The sequence below is a fragment of the Rhinichthys klamathensis genome, unplaced genomic scaffold (assembly GCF_029890125.1).
Source record: "Rhinichthys klamathensis goyatoka isolate OS25496 unplaced genomic scaffold, OSU_Roscu_1.1 h1tg000813l_1, whole genome shotgun sequence".
NCBI classification, from domain to species: Eukaryota; Metazoa; Chordata; class Actinopteri; order Cypriniformes; family Leuciscidae; genus Rhinichthys; species Rhinichthys klamathensis.
Window position 1 is genome coordinate 92,406 of NW_026607200.1, and position 21,783 is coordinate 114,188.

The 21,783-nt window shown below is 39.1% G+C and overlaps 1 protein-coding gene across 1 annotated transcript in view; it reads right to left on the bottom strand.

Moving 5' to 3' along the window:
* The window catches only part of LOC130078088 (granule associated Rac and RHOG effector protein 1-like), a 30,683-nt gene extending 9,908 nt beyond the window's left edge, over window positions 1-20,775 (bottom strand). Inside the window, exons 1-8 of the mRNA XM_056243577.1 lie at window positions 19,770-20,775; window positions 11,314-11,526; window positions 7,862-8,002; window positions 7,015-7,110; window positions 6,428-6,589; window positions 5,420-5,578; window positions 2,332-2,429; window positions 1,446-1,571 (exon numbers count right to left, since the gene is read on the bottom strand). Of these exons, the coding sequence (XP_056099552.1) occupies window positions 1,446-1,571; window positions 2,332-2,429; window positions 5,420-5,578; window positions 6,428-6,589; window positions 7,015-7,110; window positions 7,862-8,002; window positions 11,314-11,526; window positions 19,770-20,273 (1,499 nt within the window). The 5' untranslated portion in view covers window positions 20,274-20,775. The remainder of the gene's footprint in view (window positions 1-1,445; window positions 1,572-2,331; window positions 2,430-5,419; window positions 5,579-6,427; window positions 6,590-7,014; window positions 7,111-7,861; window positions 8,003-11,313; window positions 11,527-19,769) is intronic.
* Between the last annotated feature and the right edge of the window lie 1,008 nt (window positions 20,776-21,783).

Sequence of the window (21,783 nt, forward strand, 5' to 3'; positions counted from 1 at the left end):
GAGAGAGAGGCGCGATCGAACAGTGTGTGTGTGTGCGCGTGCGTGCGAGAGAGAGAGAGGCGCGGGCGCGAATCGCGCGATGAACAGTGTGTGTGTGTGTGTGTGTGTGTGTGTGCGCGCGAGCGAGAGAGAGAGGCGCGGGCGCGAATCGCGCGATGAACAGTGTGTGTGTGTGCGCGCGCGTGCGAGAGAGAGAGAGAGGCGCGGGCGCGAATCGCGCGATGAACAGTGTGTGTGTGCGCGCGCGTGCGAGAGAGAGAGAGAGGCGCGGGCGCGAATCGCGCGATGAACAGTGTGTGTGTGTGTGTGTGTGAGAGAGAGAGGCACGGGCGATCGAACAGTGGAAACGTAAAAACATACTCCGTCATTTTTTTCATACAGGACATCATTAAAACTGCAAATTGTTTACTTATATTTGTGTACACTGGCAATAAAACACAACATTGTGCTTTTGTCAGACTCTAAACTCTTGTCGAACTGTAACCTACAACTGTTAACAAAAGTTTTTATGGTAGTATTATTTTATACGGAAATCAATTATTTATAATTCAGATGAGAATAAAGTTAGTTAATTAAAATGAAGGAAAACAAATATCTTGATCTGAAATAGCAAATTAATTTTAAATTCATTCAGGTACAATTACCAAACATATCTCAAGGTCTTTTCGTCTTTTTAATAATTTAATTAATAAACTAATTATATAAAACTACTGTCAGTGCACTACAAATAAACTGGTTCTATGCCTTTATTAATAAAACTTATTTAAAAAAATACAAGGTTTAAGACATTTATAAAAATGCCTTCTGCATTTTTGCTTTGCTTTTCACTCCATTGTACCGAAATCGTACCGAACCGTGATGTCTGAACCGAGGTATGAACCGAACCGTGACTTCTGTGTACCGTTCCACCCCTAATATATATATATATATATATATATATATATATATATATGTGTGTATTGATATATATTTCAGTTATTTTAGTAAAATCAAGTTATAGGGTTAGTTCACCCCAAAATAAAAAAATCTTATTCCCACAGAGAAGGAAATGAATAGTTGAATAAAGTCGTTATTTTTGCGCACAAAAAGTATTCTCGTCGCTTGATAAACTTAAGGTTGAGCCACTGTTGTCACTCGGACTATTTTAACGATGTCTTTCATAACTTTTGGGCCGGCCAGTTTCGATCCCTTAGAAGCCTATGGAGGAGTGATCCAGCTCTCAGATTTAATCACAAATATCTTAATTCGTGTTCCGAAGATGAACGAAAGTCTTACGGGGTTGAACAACATGAGGGAGAGTTATTACTGACAGAGTTTTCATTTTGGGGTGAACTATCCCTTTAAACTAAATGAAAATAAGAAATGTTTGAAATATTTATTTTCATTCAGCCCTGAGTGAACTAAGGTGAGTGTGTGATCGCAGCACTGATGCGTTTGCCACTGACTTGCGCTCCTTCCAGCGGTGGAGGTCGAACACAGCCGTGTAAAGCACGTCCACCAGGCCGAGGGTCTTCTCTGGATCCAGACTGCGCTGCAGCAGAGACATCGTGGCCGGATCCTCCTTCAGACACCTGACAGACAAAACAGCAGAGTCAGATTACATTTAGAAGCCTTTTTTTATTTGTATGTTATGCCATATCATCAGCAAAGGCTAAACTTTGAGAAGAAGCTTAAACTTTGATAAATTAAAATTAAAACAGAAAATAATATACCAAAAATGCAACAATATTTTTCTTGCAAAAATAATAAAATATAGCAATTATATAATCCCTTTAAGTTTTATATTTGATGGAAAAGATGCTTTTAGCTTACTTGACCCAGTTTAAGAGGGGTTAAATGTCTCGACTCCCCACCAGCGTTTTTGTTTTTTTTATTATTACTTTCACAAAAATTTCACGGGCCCCAGAATATGTTGTAGTATAAATATCTAAACATGCAATATATCAGAAGAAAGAACAGATCCTCTGCTTTTAAACAAAAAAAGTGTTTTTATTATAGCTTCATGCATTCCTTTTTAATCAACCCTTGAATGTGGGTAAGAAAGTTTTAGAAAAAAGCAACATTTTTGTTCTTTTCAAAGACTACAACATGCATAAGCAATGCTTTTATCGTTTGTTTCTGCTCCTTTTTTGCCTGTTTTGATCCAGAGATTCAGTTCTCTATCAGAAGATTCGTAATAGCGCCCCCTACCGTATAATAGTGAAAACACAGAGAAATTCAGCGGTGAAAGAGTCAAGAGCATGTTTATTCATTCAATTACTTTCAGTGATACTGAGATTTAATAAACTATTGCTATAATTACCACAAACATTCTCCTATACAGTTACTCACCATGTGGAAGGAACCTGGATCACAACTTTAGATCCTTCAAGACAGATCTGAGGGGCGTAAGCTTCCTTATTCTCAATCTGAGCCGTGTCAACCACAACCTGCACAAACAAATCATCATCATCATCAGGTTTAATAACTGTACACACTGTAATGAAGCTCTGCCAGTGAATAAATCATTCATGTTACTCGTCCTGTGATCATAAATCAACAACACTTTGACACTCGAGCGCCCCAGTGAACCGACTTTATCACTGTCAGAAAGCCGTTTCCACCAGAAAACACAAATGAAACATTTCCCACAGTTCTTGAAAAGAGGCCGTGAAGTTTGAAACAGGGAGGGTGTTTCCTATCAAACAGGAAGTGGGCTATTGTTATTAATAGCGCAGGTGTATCCTCAATGTGACTCAAATGATGGGGACTCTACACAGAAAACACACACACGCCCAAAGGTCACGGTCACTCTGACCACACACACAGCAAGGAAAGAAACGGCGTCATGGAAACGGCTTTATGATTTTTCATAAATCATTTTCCTCTAGCCGGTGGCCTTTTCCAAAACATTGAGTTCAGACTTTCATTCTTTCTTCCGTGTGAACGTTGCTGACAATGAACCAATAAAACTACGAATACTTCTCATGTAGGATTAGATACTGCTAACATTTGTGAGGTTTATGAAATAAAATAAAATCTAATAAATTCGATAATCCATAGTTGTCTTTGAGGCACTTAGTCTACTGTAGAGGTGTCATTGATTTTATGTACTCACTTCTAAACATCACTGTCAACACTGCATTGGCTCCCTATTAAACACTGCATAAATTTAAAATCTTTCTAATTACTTGCAAAACACTAAATGGTTTATCTCCTCAGTACTTGAGCGAGCTCTAAACGCATTATAGTAGGGATGCACCGATATGAAAATTTTGGCGATACCGATAATTATTTATATTTTAAACCCGATAACCGATATATTGAATCCAAATTAATATAATTGTTGAAAGCCTGATTACAAAAACAAAAGTTTCTCCATTAAAAGCCATGTCCTAAGCACACATTTATAATTGTTCTCATTATAATTGCATGTAGCCTATATAACAGCATGTTGCACTTAACTGTATTTTCCTTTTTTTAAGTGATTTCAATCATATTTCAAGCAGTTCAAAACCATCACATTGAACAGTGCGCATCTGAAGTGTCTATAATTTATTTATCGGCTTTAGAATATCGGCTAATTTTTCTTATCGGGCTGATAACGATAACATTAAAAGAAATGAACATATAGGCTGATAAAGATATGGTGGCCGATATATATCGTGTATCCCTAAACTACAGTCCTTCACGTCTATTGTGATCTCTAATACCTAGAATATCAAAATCAACTGCAGGCGGTAGATCCTCTTCCTATTTAGCATTATACGAGAGCCTTCCTCTGTCAGTTTAAATCCAGACTAAAAACACATCTCTTTAACCTGGCGTACACAACACATTATCAATTTCTATTCTTCAAATCAGTTAAATGACTGTTACTCCGCATAAATTAGGTTAAACGGAACCGGGAACACTTCTTATAACACCCGATGTACTCTACGCTAATATTAGTCTCTGTCTCCTCCTCATCCCGAGGTTACCGTAGTCAGCCGGATCCGGTCCATATCCAGATCAGACGGTGGACATCTAGACCTAGACACGACCAAAACACAGCCCTGAAAGTCAGCGTCTACTAGACAATCCCTGTGAAGGCCTCGTCGACACGACAGTCAGCGGCACAGATCCTCAGCAGAGACCATAAGAACCAGACCGGTCCTCCACACAGACCCTATGACCAGCTTCCAGAACCACTTTATAGATGAAATGAACTAACGGTTACACTATTTTAAGATGCCATTGTTACAGTGTAATTATATATTTAACTAAAATTAATAAACAACATGTACTTACTGTAGGGTTAGGGTTTCTTGCATGTAATTATGCATAATTTACTGTTATTACTATGGTACATGTTACACTTGTAACAAGGACACAGTAAAATAAAGTGTTAGCAAACTAATTTAATTGATGATCTTTACAACGAAACTGAATCAACACTGAAATGACTTCAGCTGAACAACAGCCGAAATGCATCTCTGTAAAGCTGCTTTGCAACAATCTGTATTGTAAAAAGCACTGTATAAATAAAGGTGACTTGACTTGAGATGACTTGTATAAAAACATCTGCTACATGTATAAATGTAAACACCACAAAGAGTGATTGGTGGTTTTATGCATCATCTTGTCCAAGTGGAATAAGCTGCAATAGGGGCTTTCGCACCGAGAAGTTCTAGGAACTAACCACCAGGGTTGTTCCCCGAGAACTAATGGTTCCCCTAGGAACGTTTTCCTGGTTGCGTTCGCACCGCCAGTAAGAACTCTGAAGTGACGTAAGCCGAGCTTGTTGTTGTGACTTTCATTTTGACGGCGCAGTGGACCTTTATTTTGACAACACTGAGAAACACCAGAGCCTGAACACACAGTGCTCACATTCTCCGTGTTCATTAGTTTACGATCTGTCTAACAGTCCTGTCTAATACGTTATTAGATAGAACTGTTATACATAGAAACTAGACAGTAATGAAAGGTTATTAGTGTAAGCTGAGTGGTTGATGTCCAGTGTTGCTGAGCAGAAATACATAATCATGTTCGGCTCGGTCCCCTCAAAAGTTGCGTTGGATTTTCTCCTCAGAGTAAAAGTTAAGAGGTCCATCTATCACTGTTTTACATGTTCGTAGAGTTAGTTTCTGGAGTAAACATATAGGCTATAATCTGTGTGTTTACACAGCCTTTTTAAAAAATGGCGGGTGCTGGTGTTTTGCGTGCTTTCGGCCAATCAGCGTACACTAACGTTAAGGATAGTTCCTATAGCGCTGGTTTAGACCGACTGTGAGGTGGGAGCTAAATTAGTTTCTCTAAAAGAGTTCCTAGAACTAAAATAGTTCCTAGCTCCTGCGGTGCGAACACGCAAACATCCGGGAACTAGTTCTAGGAACTATGAAAAGGTTCCTCCGGTGCGAATGCCTCTAATGTAGACCAGACTTTCTGGCGTGAAACTCACCAGTCCCGCCTGTCCGAACAGCAGCTGCACTGCGGTCTTACAGGCTCCTCTCCAGCTGGAGGGACACACCTGGTTCAGGACCTCAGTGACGGGGGAGTCGTCCCGCACCGCCACGCCGTTCTGGTCCAGCGCATCTTTGATCAGCTGCAGCACGGCATGCTGGGAAGAGATTACACTTGATGAATTTAGATTATTCTCTTTACTATGTTTTATTTTTAACATTACTATACAATTTAAATAATAGACACTACTGTTTGAAAGTTTGGGGTCTCTAATGCTCACCAAGGCTGCATTTATTTGATCAAAAATACAGTAAAAACAAGGAAATATTATTGCAATTTAATATGAATATATAGTAAAGTGTAATTTATTTCCGTGATCAAAGCTGAATACTCAGCATCATTACTCCAGTCTTCAGTGTCACATGATCCTCCAGAAATCATTCTAATATGATGAAGAAACATTTCTGATCATTATTAATGTTGAAAACATTTGAGCTGCTTCATATTAATATTTTGTGGAAACTGATGAATTTTATTTTTCAAGATTCTTAGATGAATAGAAAGTTGAAAAGAACAGCATTAGAAATATTTTGCCTCGTTAAAGATTCTTTACTGTCACTTTTGATCAATTTAAGGCATGCTTGCTGAATAGTATTCATTTCTTAAAAATAATAAATAAAAAACGGACTAACCCCAAACTTTTGATTAGTAGTGTGAGCAATACATTAAGAGTAAAAATTGTCATGAAAATAATCATTTAAAAAAAAGACCTTAAAAAGCCACATTTTCTTAATGAAAAAATATAATTTCTTTTTGTTTTGGATGTGAAATATCAGGTTTTGTGAGATTCACGTATCAGTGTTTAAAACCATCTGAGACATGCATGTTCCACCTAGCTTTATCCTTATTTCTTATTTGTGTACTTGCTATCATAGATTACTTTTCCACCTAGATCTTATCTCTAGTCATAATTCATAATATTGAGTTCAGAGAGAGAACAGAATACCGTTTTAAGCTTGAGGTTATCTGATGCACTTTCGTTGAAGGAAACTCCTCGGAGGAGATGAGAGCCGATCTGGACAGGAATTGTGGGTAATTCACACTGGATTGGCTGAGACGTGGTGTGAAAGCGTCCGGCCTGCTGGGCTTCAGCGTCACTGCAACAGCCCTGCACACACACACACACACGGCAATAATCAAACACTGTTCATATGCACACACAATTAAACCAAATAAACAACAACACACAAATGCATGTGCCTGTGAAGACGCAACAAAGTCATGTTTACAAGTAACAGCTTGAGAGCTTCTGAGGAAGTTGCGGAATTGAAATGTTATATAATTGTGAGTTCGGCAAGCAGTTTTTGCGATTTTAGGATTCCCCCATTCAAGTAGATGGGATTTGTCATTGATGCCCGAAATAGCAGCAAATATGGCCGGCGAGTGAACAGACTTTTTTTTTTAAATGGACTTTAAATATGTGCAGCATATTTAAATATGTGGACATTCACGTGTCTCTCTGCTGAACACATGAACATCCTGAGAGAAGCTCTAATCAGCACTAAGCTGTAATTCCACACACGGCCAACATACCTGCAAAGCTGCTTCCACTGATTTGGGATTAAGGTGAAATCCGGCCTTCAGCGCGTATTCACTGTGACCCAAAGAGTCTAACGCCACTTTATACGCCTGCAACACACATGCACACAACGTCAGTGGGTCAGTCTGTGCCTCATAAAAAGCCTCATTATTAACAGAATACAAAATGATTAACTTTCAATTTTAATAGTACTATAAACTTCTAGATCTAGATCTGTTTCTACATTCAATCCTGTTACAGGTCACTTTTTATTTTAAGTTTTGCACCATCATGATTTTTTGTATTTCACTTACAAAGTGATCATTACACTCTTAAAGTAAAAATATTTAATGTGCTCAATTAATACGAGCTCTGATATAACTATTGTTTAAAATAGTTTTAAAGTAATTATAGCATTAAGTAGCTCAAACAGTAAAGCAATGCACAAGTAACGCCGAGGTCATGGCTTCGATTCCCCCGGGAATGAATGAATGATAAAATGTATACAGTATAACTTATTTGTGATGTTGCTTTGCATTCTGCAAAAAGCATAAATGTACATACTAAATAATAGCATTTATCACATAATTATCACAATTAAACTGTAATAACATGGTATAACCCCCATGTTATCACAGTTGAATTGTGATAATTATTTGATAAATGCTATTATCTAGTATGTACATTTATGCTTTTTGCAGAATGCAAAGCAACATCACATCGACACCCAGTCATCACAAAAAGAAAACTTACGATGTCAAACAGAGTCACGTTCATTTATTATGATTTTACAGCACTAACAGTAAACTACTGTTAACATGGTCGTTAAACTGTTAAACTGTTGTAAAGGTGTGTGTTCACCTGTAGAGCGTTGTCGATCTTGGCGTTGAGCTCTTTGAGCTGGTGTTCAGGTATGGAGGTGTTCTGAGAGCAGAAGAGCTGCTGTACCTGAATGCCAGACAGACAGCAGTCTCTCCCTCTCTCCCTGAGACACGCCGTCACCTGAATCACACACACACACACACACCTATTTAACATACAAAACTTCCTGCTACACTGCTGCTGCAGACATTTATTCATTCAAGTAGTTAAGGAAGGTAGTATGCAGTCTGAACTGAATAGGATGACAGAGACTAAATACCGCATTTAAACATGTAAATAAAACAATGTTATATAAATGAAATATAAATTAAAATGAAATATTCCTAAATATATTATAAAATATAACTAATATAAATCCTACGTGAATTTTATAATAAAACATACATTAAAACATTCATATTGCCAGAGATTGTTGACTCAAATGCATCAGTGTTTATTAATTTTTATTTTAAAAGTAGTTTTTGTAGGTATTTGAGGTAGTATGCAGTCTCATCCGAACATGACAGACTGGGCTAGGCAAAATATTAAGACAACATATGAGTAAATCTCAAACTTTTTATATATATAAAACATAATATAAAAATATATAATTAACCCTCTAGGCGCCACGGTCGAGTTTACTCGACAAGATGCGGCACTGAATAAAACTAGGGATGTCCCGATACCACTTTTTCACCTCCGATACCGATACCGATGCCGCAGCTTTGGCTTTTGCCGATACCGATATTAATCCGATATTTTTATTTTATTCTTAAACTAATAAAAAATATAGCAATTTTCTCAATTAACCACCTAAAATATACCTCCTATATAGTCCACAACAACAGTTGATTATGAAAGATTGCCACCCTTTATTCAAACACTACAAAAAAATAAAGAAATATATAAATGAAAGAAAATACAGATACTTCAATACTTAAAGCTAGCTAGCTACCAACAGGTTTAAAGTTAAAACAATTTAAACAGCAGCATTCTACATTGTAAATACCAGTATAGTTTTTGTTTTTTAAATCAAGTAGAATTTCTATAACTGTGTTAAACTGATTATCACTCTTGTGTGTGTTAAACACAATCTACTTAATACAGACAGCTTCATTATAAAGATAAACAACAAATCCCCAAAATATATGATCATAATCTATGACAAAAATGCTATTATAAACTAGATTAGTGGATAATACACATTGCTCTTCTTATTGTTGTAAAATACATTCATGAAAAACAAGGGTAACAAAAATGAAAAAGATAATTATTTTAGATATAGCTAAATCTGCTATACAATTGAGACATGTTTTAAGTGTATTGCACAGCTATTTAATGAGGCAGCAACATTAATAATTATTAATGTTAATAAGCTTTAATTGAGTCACTGCATTATGATATGAAAGGCTTCAATACAGTGCGGCACAAAGCGCGTATGCGCATCCCGAGCGGAGAATGATGCGCTTGAAGCCACGTGGAGTTACAGCACGCAGCGCGTCGAGTCCGCTTTGAAAAGTTCAAAGCACAACGGAGATACATATTGATGGACAGTGTATTATACAGTATCTATCTATGCAATCGTTTATTGAGCCTTTTCTTTTAACAGTTTTAAATTTTAGTTACTGTGCGCGTGAAGAACAATTATAGTGCTCTGACTCTAGTGTTGTGATCAAACCCTATGGATCAAACCGACAGCGTCCGACACCCGGTAGAGAGTAACACGATTGAGTTACAGCAATAAAGTCCAGCAAGATAAAGTTGTTATATGCGAAAACATAGACCTTTATCTTACAGATCAAGTATAATAGTATTAACATTGAATCATCTTGAAGATAGTTTCATCATTGACTGTAACCGAACGCGACGCGCTGTTTGAATGCTGAATGGAGAATGACTGACAGCCGCGAGAGGGAAAAGTTTACGTGATCTTGAATTTAATGACTTAAATATTAATTTCTCTCTCACATAATGGCTTCAGAACACTTATAATAGAGTGCACGAAAACGTTATGGTACTTTAGAATGTTTATGTGCCTTTTGTGGGTATACTAACACATAATAGTATACCCACAATATCGGATTTGGATCGGCCTCGTCTGATCGATGTCTGATCGATACCCGATCCCGCAAAAATGGCAGTATCGGAGCCGATACCGATCCTGAGTATCGGATCGGGACATCCCTAAATAAAACGGCCGATTTTGTCAAATTGGGTGTCAAATTTCGTTCGACCTCCCCTCCACTGGATGGCAGACATGTCATACTTCATCCCCGAATCAAAAAAACGTCATTAATCAATACAAAATGTTCGAGTTAGAGCGCATTGAATCAGTGCGATCAAAAGCGGAGCTAATGTGCGAGTGAGCCATTTTATCAGATCCTCTCCGCAATCGCGGCGACAGTATTGTGGTGGAGACTTTGTCTAATGCCACTGGGTATGTTAGACGAGGTCGAAGTATTCATAGGACAGTTAGGGAGCAACATGGAGGCAGGGTAAGGAGTCGCAATGACAATGACAGCAGTCCGAGCTGTGCACACTCGGCGCGCGCGCGAGGCAGATCTGGCCGCGCTGCTCGTATCATCTCACTGATGAAAAGTGCCTTGCCGTGGCGAGTGAGCTTTTGAACTAAACAGGTCTTGTCTACTTGTGTTTGTATGTCATATGAATAATATATATGGGCCCATACATGGAATCAGAGTGCCTACTGTATTTAGTAAATGGAAAATCTCTACAGCAAAAGGCCAAGCACTACATGCATTCGGTTTGTTACTACCATTTATTAGTAATGATTTACACAGTTTGTTTACTACTTACTATATACCTGAGCATTCAGTATTGTGCAATATAGCATACAGAAGGTGATGGACATTTTGGGGGGAAAGAAGTGCTGCATTTTATCATTTAAACGTGACTTTTCATGAAAATTCTATAATCCAAGATTGCCGCCAACATATGACGTCATAATATGCAAATTAGATGGGAAAATGTAATCCCTACATAAACTTTGGGTCATCCTTAATATTTCTCTAATTTACAGAAAGTCTCTATCTTTTATCACTTTAAAGATATAGCCTTTTGAAATTAAGATGTCAAAACCGAACGTTTTAGGAAAAAAGGTTAAATAAATAAAATATTCTGGCGCCTAAAAGGTTAAATAAATAAAATATTCAATATTCAAAATGATATAACTATAATTAAAATATTTTAAAATAATTTTGTAAGGGCTCACCGACTAAAGTATATCAGTGTGTTTATTTTTAGGTAAGTATTTGAGGTAGCATGCAGTTTTGAACTGAATAGCATGACAAACTGGACATTATAAAATAATATTTGGACAATAAAATGGGTAAATATCACACAAAAATATTTTTACATCTAAAATGTAATGATTATATTGAAATCATTTTCACTCCAGGCTGGTTGTTTGTGCATTGATCGGTGTTGTTCACCTCTGATGCTCCTCTCCATGAGCGGATGGCTTCCTCCAGCTCCGTCAGGGGCCCGGGGTTTGTGTTCTGCGTGTGGGCATTCCCACGTCTCTCCTGAACCTGTGCCAGCGCCTCCGCCAGGCAGGACTGTGCCACCGGCTGGACTTTCTGCAATGCCTGCGACAGGAACTGAAAATGCACCTGCATGACCGTCAGGAAGCAGCGGCCCAGCACCTGAGAAGAATAGTCACATCAAGCCTTTAACCATCGAACATGAAACCCAAAATCACTTTCCTGCTCTCATTGTGAATGGTTCATCAATACATATTACTCGGCAGACAAAAAAAAAGTCTGCTTTTATCAAAAGTCGTCACTTAAGGTGGTTATGTAAATACAAAAGAAATATGTGAAAAAGATTGCACTGAAAAAGATTCAGCCTTTTAGTGATTTCAAATGAAACAAAAAAAATTTTGTTTACATAATATATGTGTGTACTGAGTATAATTATTTTGTATATACACATACACACACATGCATGTATACACTCACCTAAAGGATCATTAGGAACACCTGTTCAATTTCTCATTAATGCAATTATCTAATCAACCAATCACATGGCAGTTGCTTCAATGCATTTAGGGGTGTGGTCCTGGTCAAGACAATCTCCTGAACTCCAAACTGAATGTCAGAATGGGAAAGAAAGGTGATTTAAGCAATTTTGAGCGTGGCATGGTTGTTGGTGCCAGACGGGCCGGTCTGAGTATTTCACAATCTGCTCAGTTACTGGGATTTTCACGCACAACTATTTCTAAGGTTTACAAAGAATGGTGTGAAAAGGGAAAAACATCCAGTATGCGGCAGTCCTGTGGCCGAAAATGCCTTGTTGATGCTAGAGGTCAGAGGAGAATGGGCCGACTGATTCAAGCTGATAGAAGAGCAACTTTGACTGAAATAACCACTCGTTACAACCGAGGTATGCAGCAAAGCATTTGTGAAGCCACAACACGCACAACCTTGAGGCGGATGGGCTACAACAGCAGAAGACTCCACCGGGTACCACTCATCTCCACTACAAATAGGAAAAAGAGGCTACAATTTGCAAGAGCTCACCAAAATTGGACAGTTGAAGACTGGAAAAATGTTGCCTGGTCTGATGAGTCTCGATTTCTGTTGAGACATTCAGATGGTTTAATGGTGTGGGGGATGTTTTCTTGGCACACTTTAGGCCCCTTAGTGGCAATTGGGCATCGTTTAAATGCCACGGCCTACCTGAGCATTGTTTCTGACCATGTCCATCCCTTTATGGCCACCATGTACCCATCCTCTGATGGCTACTTCCAGCAGGATAATGCACCATGTCACAAAGCTCGAATCATTTCAAATTGGTTTCTTGAACATGACAATGAGTTCACTGTACTAAAATGGCCCCCACAGTCACCAGATCTCAACCCAATAGAGCATCTTTGGGATGTGGTGGAACGGGAGCTTCGTGCCCTGGATGTGCATCCCACAAATCTCCATCAACTGCAAGATGCTATCCTATCAATATGGGCCAACATTTCTAAAGAATGCTTTCAGCACCTTGTTGAATCAATGCCACGTAGAATTAAGGCAGTTCTGAAGGCGAAAGGGGGTCAAACACAGTATTAGTATGGTGTTCCTAATAATCCTTTAGGTGAATGTATATTTAAGGAATATTAGCATGTATATACTGAATATATATTTATAACAGCAACATATAGCCCGTAAAAATAATGAGATATAGACACTGGATCATGTGCTCAGACCACTAACAACATTTGTTCTTTGTCCTGTTGGCCCTGCGTGTGTTTTCAATAAACATAATAATGAATAAGATTTAAAATTGCCGTGGATCGACACAAAATAGAGTCAGAATTGCAATGCATGAATTGCTTCTGTTCATAAAGAGAGAAAGCATGAGACAGACCTGTCACCCCCACCCACATATATATATTTAAGAAATTTTTGCATACTGTATATATATTTATATATAACATATCCAACATATAACAGACATAATTCAGGCTATAAACAGTGGTTTGTACATCTGGTGCTGATGTTTTATTAATACGCAGAACAAAAACCATCAAGACCAAGAAACCCCATCGAGGTCAACGCGCCAGACAGCGCTTGAAGTTCTGGGAAACGGCGGTCGATCCCGATAGTAACGAGCGCGTTCGGGAACATTCCCAGACACAGAAGCATTCTGAACAGATTTACAGCGGTACCGTCGTATCGCTTCCTAAATAGGGAGTCTTTCCTGACTCACGTCTTACTCATCGGCACGGGAAAGTGGAGACAAGCTCGTGAAAATAATGAGATATAGACACTGGATCATTATGTGCTCAGACCACTTATGTTGTTTGTCCTGTTGGCCCTGCGTATGTTTTCAATAAACAGAATAATGAATACGATTCAGAATTGCTGTAGATCGGCATAGAGTCGAGTCAGAATTGCAATGCATGAATTGCTTCTGTCATAAAGAGAGAAGGCAGGAGACAGGCCTGTCACCCCTACCCACAGCAGAAAGGGTTTCTTTTACAGGTATCTGCTGGAAATATCTACAGGCCAAGCTGTAAAGACAGAAATATGCCATCTTGTGCAACAGGAGACAGGAAAAACAAGGTGGCGCCAGTTTCAGTCTTTCACCCCTCGCGCAGAAGCACCTGAGAGACGGAAGCATATATAGGAAGCGGTCTTAAATGTTAGCTAAAGACAGATTTAGACTAATAAATCAACTAACTGTAAGGTTACCACTTGAACATCTTTATTCAAAGCTAATTTAATGGTTTCAGGGCTCGACATTAAGAGTTGGACAAGTGAAACTTATAGAACAAGGTTCAAACATATCAAAAATCAAATATAAGGTCCAGAAAAATAAAATGTGTAATAAATAAAATTGCAATCATTAATCATGATTAATTTCATTTATTATTAATCAATTCAAGATGCAATTGCAGAAAAAGCATTTAAAGTTGATTCTTGATTCTCATGTACAGTGACAGACAAACGAAACGCACTGATGTCACGGGTTAATAAAAAAAGGATCCCATTTGCTACTTTATTTTTATTTTTTGCATATATTATTTGTAAGTGTGTATATATATATATATATATATATATATATATATATATATATATATATATATATATATATATATTAGTTTAAAAAAGGATTTTAAAGGCTTTTAAAAAAACCTTAAATATAAATATGGTGAAATATATTACTATATAATGATGCAATAACAATAACCTGGTAATATTTTAATTACAACTACTACTAATAATAAATTATTATTATTATTATTATAAATATTGATACATATTTACTTGCATTATTGTCATCATTGCTACTACCACTAATAATAAGAATGTTATTTTTTTTATTATTAACAATTAATGTTATTAATACAATGTTTATTTATACATTATTATTATTATTTAGACAATAACATTGAAAGAACAGTGCAAATGAGAAACAAAAACTTAAGTGACTAAAAAGAGTGCAAGACCAAGAACACTGTGGAAGCAAATAGAATTGAAGACATGGAGTCATGATCCAAATAAAAGTCTGTTCAACTGTTCATATGCAAACAAATCACATCACACAGTTTGGAAATCCGATCTAGGGTCAGTATTCTTACTGAGGGCATGCCGAGACCCAAAAAGAAGAGCGCTGCTGATTGGCCCAGCGATGCACTGGTGTATTTCTGTAGCGGCGCTTCATTGAGACAATCGTGGAGTCAGGTAACACACCCCGGGGACGGGAATACCCTGCTGTCGCCCTGCCAGCCCAACGTAAACAGGAGAATGAACTTGCCCCTTCACACACACACACACACACACACACACACACACACACACACACACCAGGCAGATTCCCGCGAGGCAGGAAGGGCCACTTGCAAACAAAAACGCTCATTAGCAAATACAAGACGCTGAATAGACACTAGCTGCCGCCTGTAAAGATTGTGCCGTGTTTACAGAGAGCGTGTTCTGCTAATATACGTGGGCATTTGAGAAACATTTCCTTCGGTTTCATTAAAGGCCGTGACTAATAAACAGCATTTCAGCTGCCAAAAATGCATGAAAGTGTCAAAACACAGTGGTATATTGTTAAAAATACAACACACTTGTATTTTTGTCTCGTCTGATTTTTTTTGACAGAGAACGTAAAAAACATTCCAGTTTTGCTGCTTTAAACACCAGGGCTGTGTTTCCCAAAAGCATCATGAGCAAAGTCATAGACATTGATCATAGAGACCATTGGTGGTAATGGTTCTACGATCTACTGTACTTAGGCTTAACAATGCTTTTAGGAAATGGAGTCCTAGTGTTTTTTTAAAGAATCAAAACTGGTATGTTTTTTTACGTTCTCCATGTCAAAAAAAAAAAAAAAGAGAGAGAGAGAGACAAAAACACAAGAGTTAAACACTTGAAAACAGAGCCGTAACTTTCCGGAATGGTTGCTTCGGACGAGCTGTAAAGTTTCTGTTTGAGTATTCAGGACATTTTTGCTTGTGCAAACATTATAAAGCACTTTCAATATTTGAATACATTCCACAGTAAACTCGTTCAGGGGGAAAGAACTCGGAATTACCAGAATATTCCGTTACATACTTTTAAAAACTTTGGCGTTTCGTGTTTTGGCACAAGGCTCCGTTGGGACTTTGTAAAAGTTGGTCTCTGTAGCTGCCGGTCTGGCCCGGGTCCCTGCCACAGCGTGCCCGTTTTAAAGGCCTGTGGTGTGAATCCACATCCACCGGGGCGCAAACCCTCGCTCATAAAGGCCTCGTTTCAGCTCATATGTGTCCCTCGAGTCGAGACACGGAGGCTGACCAGCACAACACACACGAAGGGAGAAAGAGGGAGGGAGAGAGCATCTGGTTTCCGAAAATATCTCGGAACAGAGGAATTCCTCTATAAAAGATCTTGAGGCCTCTCCTCGCCTTTGAAAAATAATCTGAGTCTGGAGTAACAACAGGCTGATGGGAAGCACAAGCACCACAGGTTTGATCGCAGGTCGAGCTGGATTTATAAGCATTCCTGACTGTCCTGTCCTTCTAAAATTGTGCTTTGAGCGAGACACTTAACCCCTTAGTTGCTAGATTTGACAAGAAGTCTGAGGTGTATTTTTGCAGACTGCTGAAAGCTACTAGCCTGACTTCATCATACTCATATTCTAGTCAGACTGTAAGTCTGATACTGCTCCATAGGGCTTTGATTATAAGGCGTGTCTTAACCGAACCAGGAAAAAAAAACTCTGCACTCAATTGGATAGACCTACAACCAATCAGAGCAACGCAGTAAGTGTTTTTTTTTATGAGCTACGCATTGTTGTCAACAGAACTCAACTACACGCACGCTGGAAGAAGTAGTAAAATAATGAGTGTTGCTTCTTTTACTTGGTCCTCCATGAGTGCGACCAAAGGAGAAACCACAACGACCACAGGGCTTTCATTGCGTCCCGTCTTCTCAGCGACCATCGGAGCCAGCTGATAAAATAAACTTTTGCCGAATCCCGTGGGAAGGACGGCAAACACATCTTTCCGATCAACAAATGCCTTGATTGCAGTTCTCTGTTCGTCTTTTAAAATGAATGCGCTGTCGATTTCTTCTACAACAGACGCGATAGCGAGATCTATACATCTCAGTTCTCCAGCTGCAGTGATCTCTGAGGGAAACCAGTTCAACCCAAGCGCTCTTGATAACGTGATGATTACAAAACTGCAGATCATCTGTCCATCATCGTATAAAGCCCGCCCTGGCAATTTGATTGGCCCGACTAATTCTGAACCGATCATAATTACTCCTCAATGGGTTGAGTCCAGACCGAACTTCCCGACCAAAAAATGTTGTGGGCGGGGTTCGGGCTGGCATCCAGGCTAGAAAGCTACAGAACAGAGAAGCAAATGATCGCTGCAATTCACAGAAACAACTGGACCTGGCAGCGAAACGTGGATTTGCAGTTATCATTTTAATTTTGTGTCAATAATATGGTGAATTTGGGGTAAAATCATACCCTATATATTGTATTTACAACTCATCAATTAAATATTTACCATTGTATATTCTGCATAATTGGATGTTTTTAAATAAACACTGACAAAAAAAAAAACGATACAAGTTTTAAAGGTTCTCTAAGCGATCCTGGGTGACGTCACTTCTTGTTGACGTTCGAACTATTGTCAAACAAAACGGAGGCTAGCTAGACCCTCCCTCCTCCTCATCCGCACACTAACCCCCCAAACCACACCCCCAAACCCTTCTTGTCGGTCATTGGCTGGAACAGTTTGTTATGTTTTGGGGAGCGGGTCGCTGCAGTTTGTTTTTGGTGCTGTTTGTGAAGCATGGGCTGTCTACAGAGATCGCGTTTCTTTACAGTGTGTTCAGGGGACAGGCAGCCAGCGGATAGTGAGGAGATGTTTGCTGTATGTGACAAAAAATGTTTTGGCCTAAAAAACACATGACATCGCTTAGAGCACCTTTAAGGCTGGGCGATATGATGATATATATAGTATTAATATTAGGGGTGGAACGGTACATGTATTCGTATCGAACCGAAACGGTACGGGCGTCACGGTTCGGTGCACGAATTTGCACGGAGAATACATGGTACAAAAAAAACCCCTCTTAAATAGCGATAAATTTAGCTTTATTCGCTTTTGGTGTGACTGTGAACGCAGGCTGCGATCAAGACTGTGATCAAGATTGCAATGCTGGAGTGTGTGTGCGCGCGCGTGTGCGAGAGAGAGAGAGGCGCGGGCGCGAATCACGCGATCGAACTGTGTGTGTGTGTGTGTGTGTGTGTGTGTGCGCGCGCGCGCGCGAGAATGATCTCTCCTGCGCGATCGAACAGTGGAAACATAAAAACATACTCCGTCATTTTTTTTATACAGGACATCATTAAAACTGCAAATTGTTACTTATATTTGTACACACTCGCAATAAAACACTACATTGTGCTTTTGTCACACTCTAAACTCTTTTCGAACTGTAACCTACAACTGTTAACAAAAGTTTTGAATGGTAGTATTATTTTATACGGAAATCAACTAGGCCTATAGCCTAATTCAGATGAGAATAAAGTTAGGGTTAACTAAAATGAAGGAAAACAAATATATTGATCTGAAATAGTAAATTAATTTTAAATTCATTCAGGTACAATTACCAAACATATCTCAAGGTCTTTTCATCTTTTTAATAATTTAATTAATAAACTAATTATATAAAACTACTGTCAGTGCACTACAAATAAACTGGTTCTATGCCTTTATTAATAAAACTTATTTAAAAAATACAAGGCTTAAGACATTTATAAAAATGCCTTCTGCATTTTTGTTTTGCTTTTCACTCCATTGTACCGAAATCATACCGAACCGTGACGTCTGAACCGAGGTATGAACCGAACCGTAACTTCTGTGTACCGTTCCACCCCTAATTAATATAAGTGATCACCCGGATTTAGACATACCTATATTGTATTTATGCAAAGAGGTTTGGATTTATAAGCATTCCTGTCCTGTCCTTCTAAAATTGTGCTTTGAGCGAGACACTTAACCCCTTAGTTTTTAGTCTCAGCTTTTGATAGAAACTATTTATTTATTTTTTACGATTCTAAAATCGATTTTTTTTATTCCAGAATCGATATTCAAATTTAATTAGATGGGGTTGACAGAAGTTAGCCACTTTCGTTCCAACAGAGGATGAAATGTGTCGTTATCTATGAGTGTTAAGTGACGTAATATCCAAAGTGGACGCGTGGAAGAGACGTGAGACTGAAAGCCCTCAACTACTGAGAGAGATAAGACAATAGAGCTGCACGATTCATCTTTAAAAGACTGTGATCTCGATTCAAACACCCACGCGATGATCTTCTTTCAATTCGTCTGTCTATTAAACCTTTGACAAACTCATATCACAACCATCAAAGCTGTGTTGGCGCTGCCCCGGAGAGAGTCGTCATGAAACAGCTTCACAAACACTCTTTTCAACCTCATAATAATAGCATTATTTCTGTGATACAATAGTTCAAATTATCATAGAAGAAAGTCTAAAGTTCAAATATGAACACTGGCGTCTACGATAGCATTAAAAATCAGCTTTTGATAGAAACTTGGTTCTTAAAATACCACATTTATCGATTACATTGAATGTCAAAAAATAATGTAATGTATGATGCTTCTGAAATAAAAGTCAGAAAGATGTGATTTGTTTTTGTAAATATGACTCATCTTATACATCATGTACAGTCTGTATAAGTGTATGATTTAACTTTTCCCCCATGGTCTAGTAAAAAAAAAAAAAAAAAAACGCAATATTTATAATAATAATAATAATAATAATAATAATAATTATAATATCAAAATAGATAGAGAAATTTCCCAATTCTTGATACGACAGCAGAAACATCAGCATGTGTTAATATCTGTGCAGGATGTTTTCGTGTGACCTACCTCCACGTCCTGCAGGCTGAAGTCGTTCTGGTCTTTAAAGTTAGCCGCGCCTGCGCTGAGCTCCATCAGCATTTTGCCGATCTCGGGCTTTATTGCTGTGGTGAGCCGGCTGGTCGTTTCCATGACATGTTCCTGCACGTCCTTCAGTTGCATAGCCGCTTTGGAGTAACGGGAGTCCCGAAACACGCTGCCAAAGAGCTCGGTCAGGAACGCACTCGCACGGCAGAACGCGTTCAACGCGTCCAGGTATTTGGAGATGCCCTGTTGGATGTCCGCGATCGCAGTTGTAGCGCCTGGGGGCGGGGCATGACAGCCAGAAGGGGAGGAGCCTATCGCTGCCATTGGAGAAGGGGTGGAGCAAGATGTGCCCAATGGGGCGCTGAGGGTCCGGCTGAGTTCGGGCAACTGGAACTGCTGGTGCTGCTGCACTTTGTGCTTGGACCCGCCAAGCAAAAAGCGCAGCTTGTAGTCCATTTTACTTTCTTGCGCACTGCAACAATACATAAGTATTCGACGTGCCCAGGAAGAGTCGGTCCTCACGAAGCAGACAACTCTTGAATTTGTTTTTATGTGCACAAGTAATGCCTAATTTGGGTCTCCTGGAGTCAAGTAAATAGATAGCTTAAAGATCCCATCAGAGGGGAAGTCATGACAGTATTCCACTCCTGAGAGATGAGAGCGGTGCAAAGAAAGGTTTGAGGAAATCTTGCAGCCCAGCTGCAACTCTGGACGCTGCTCACATCAAAACGTTTCCACTTATATCCCAGTGAAATGCCAATCCAACTCCAATTAGCTTCAGGTATTTTCTATTAGAACTGGTTCCTCACGAGCAGGAAAAAAAAAGAGATTATCTGCACATCACTTACACACCAAGCACAGCTTCAATTCTGGACGAAAATCCAAAAGTGCATAATCAATCCTTCAAATGGAAGCGAAAAACCCTTCTTTCCGAACTCTTTCCGTAGGCCTCTAATAAAAATAGAAAAATCTTAAAAATCTGTCAGCAAAAAGAGGAAAAACAGTGACACCGTTCAACAGCAAGCCCGGAGGATTGGCGTGAGCTACAGGGTGACGTGGCCTGAGCCGCTCTGACGGATCCAGTCGGTCAGAGGCTTTTCTGAGGGCCGAACAGTGGATCGGGGGGGCTGGTGGATCACACGAGATCGACGGCTCCCTCTTGATCCGTTTCCAGAGCCTGAGGTAGTTAATACTCACAACGGAAACCAATGTGCTTCCAGATAGGGGTCTCTCGGCAAACGCGGACTGCAGCAACAAAAGCACAAATTATCTGTAAGGCCTCTCGGTCATTTCCTGCGAAAGAGACAAAGAGAGAACGACGTCAGTGAGATTTCACAGGGAGGATGTGTTTTGACATTTGTTTCCAAGCGTTGATTTGATCAGACGTTTGTTTTCAAACGCCACACTGATTACAGTATTCGGTTTTCATCTAAAACGGTGTCGTGTAATCGGCCGCCAATTTAATAATCACCAATGATCTCTGCAATGGAAGTGAATAAATCAAAAAATAACTTAAAAATTCGCTCTCGCCACCCTGCACGCCATAGATATCCATAATAAAGGCTAGATGTCTTACGGCGGAGTCTCTATCGTCATCACCGGCGGCCATCTTGTCACAGGCAAGCTTTCTGGCGGGCTCTGATGTAAGATGAGTGATCAGCACGAACACTAATACTCTTATCTCGTTGAAATCTTGACGGATTTACAAACGGTTTGGTTTCTTACAAGCGTTATTAACGTGGCTATAATTCTGGATGATTATTTATTTATACACTTATTATTCATAAGTGCGCAGTGTCATAACTTCATCTCTGATGTTTATAACAAACCAAACCGTTTGAAAATCGGTAGTAAATTGAGCAAGTTATGGTTATTTAAAAAGTACATGCACCATTAAAACACAATGTTAGAGTGAGCGAGCTGCCTGTGACAAGATGGCCGCCAGTGCGGACGTCGACCTCCATTGGCCAGCAGCGCGGACGAGACATCTAGCCTT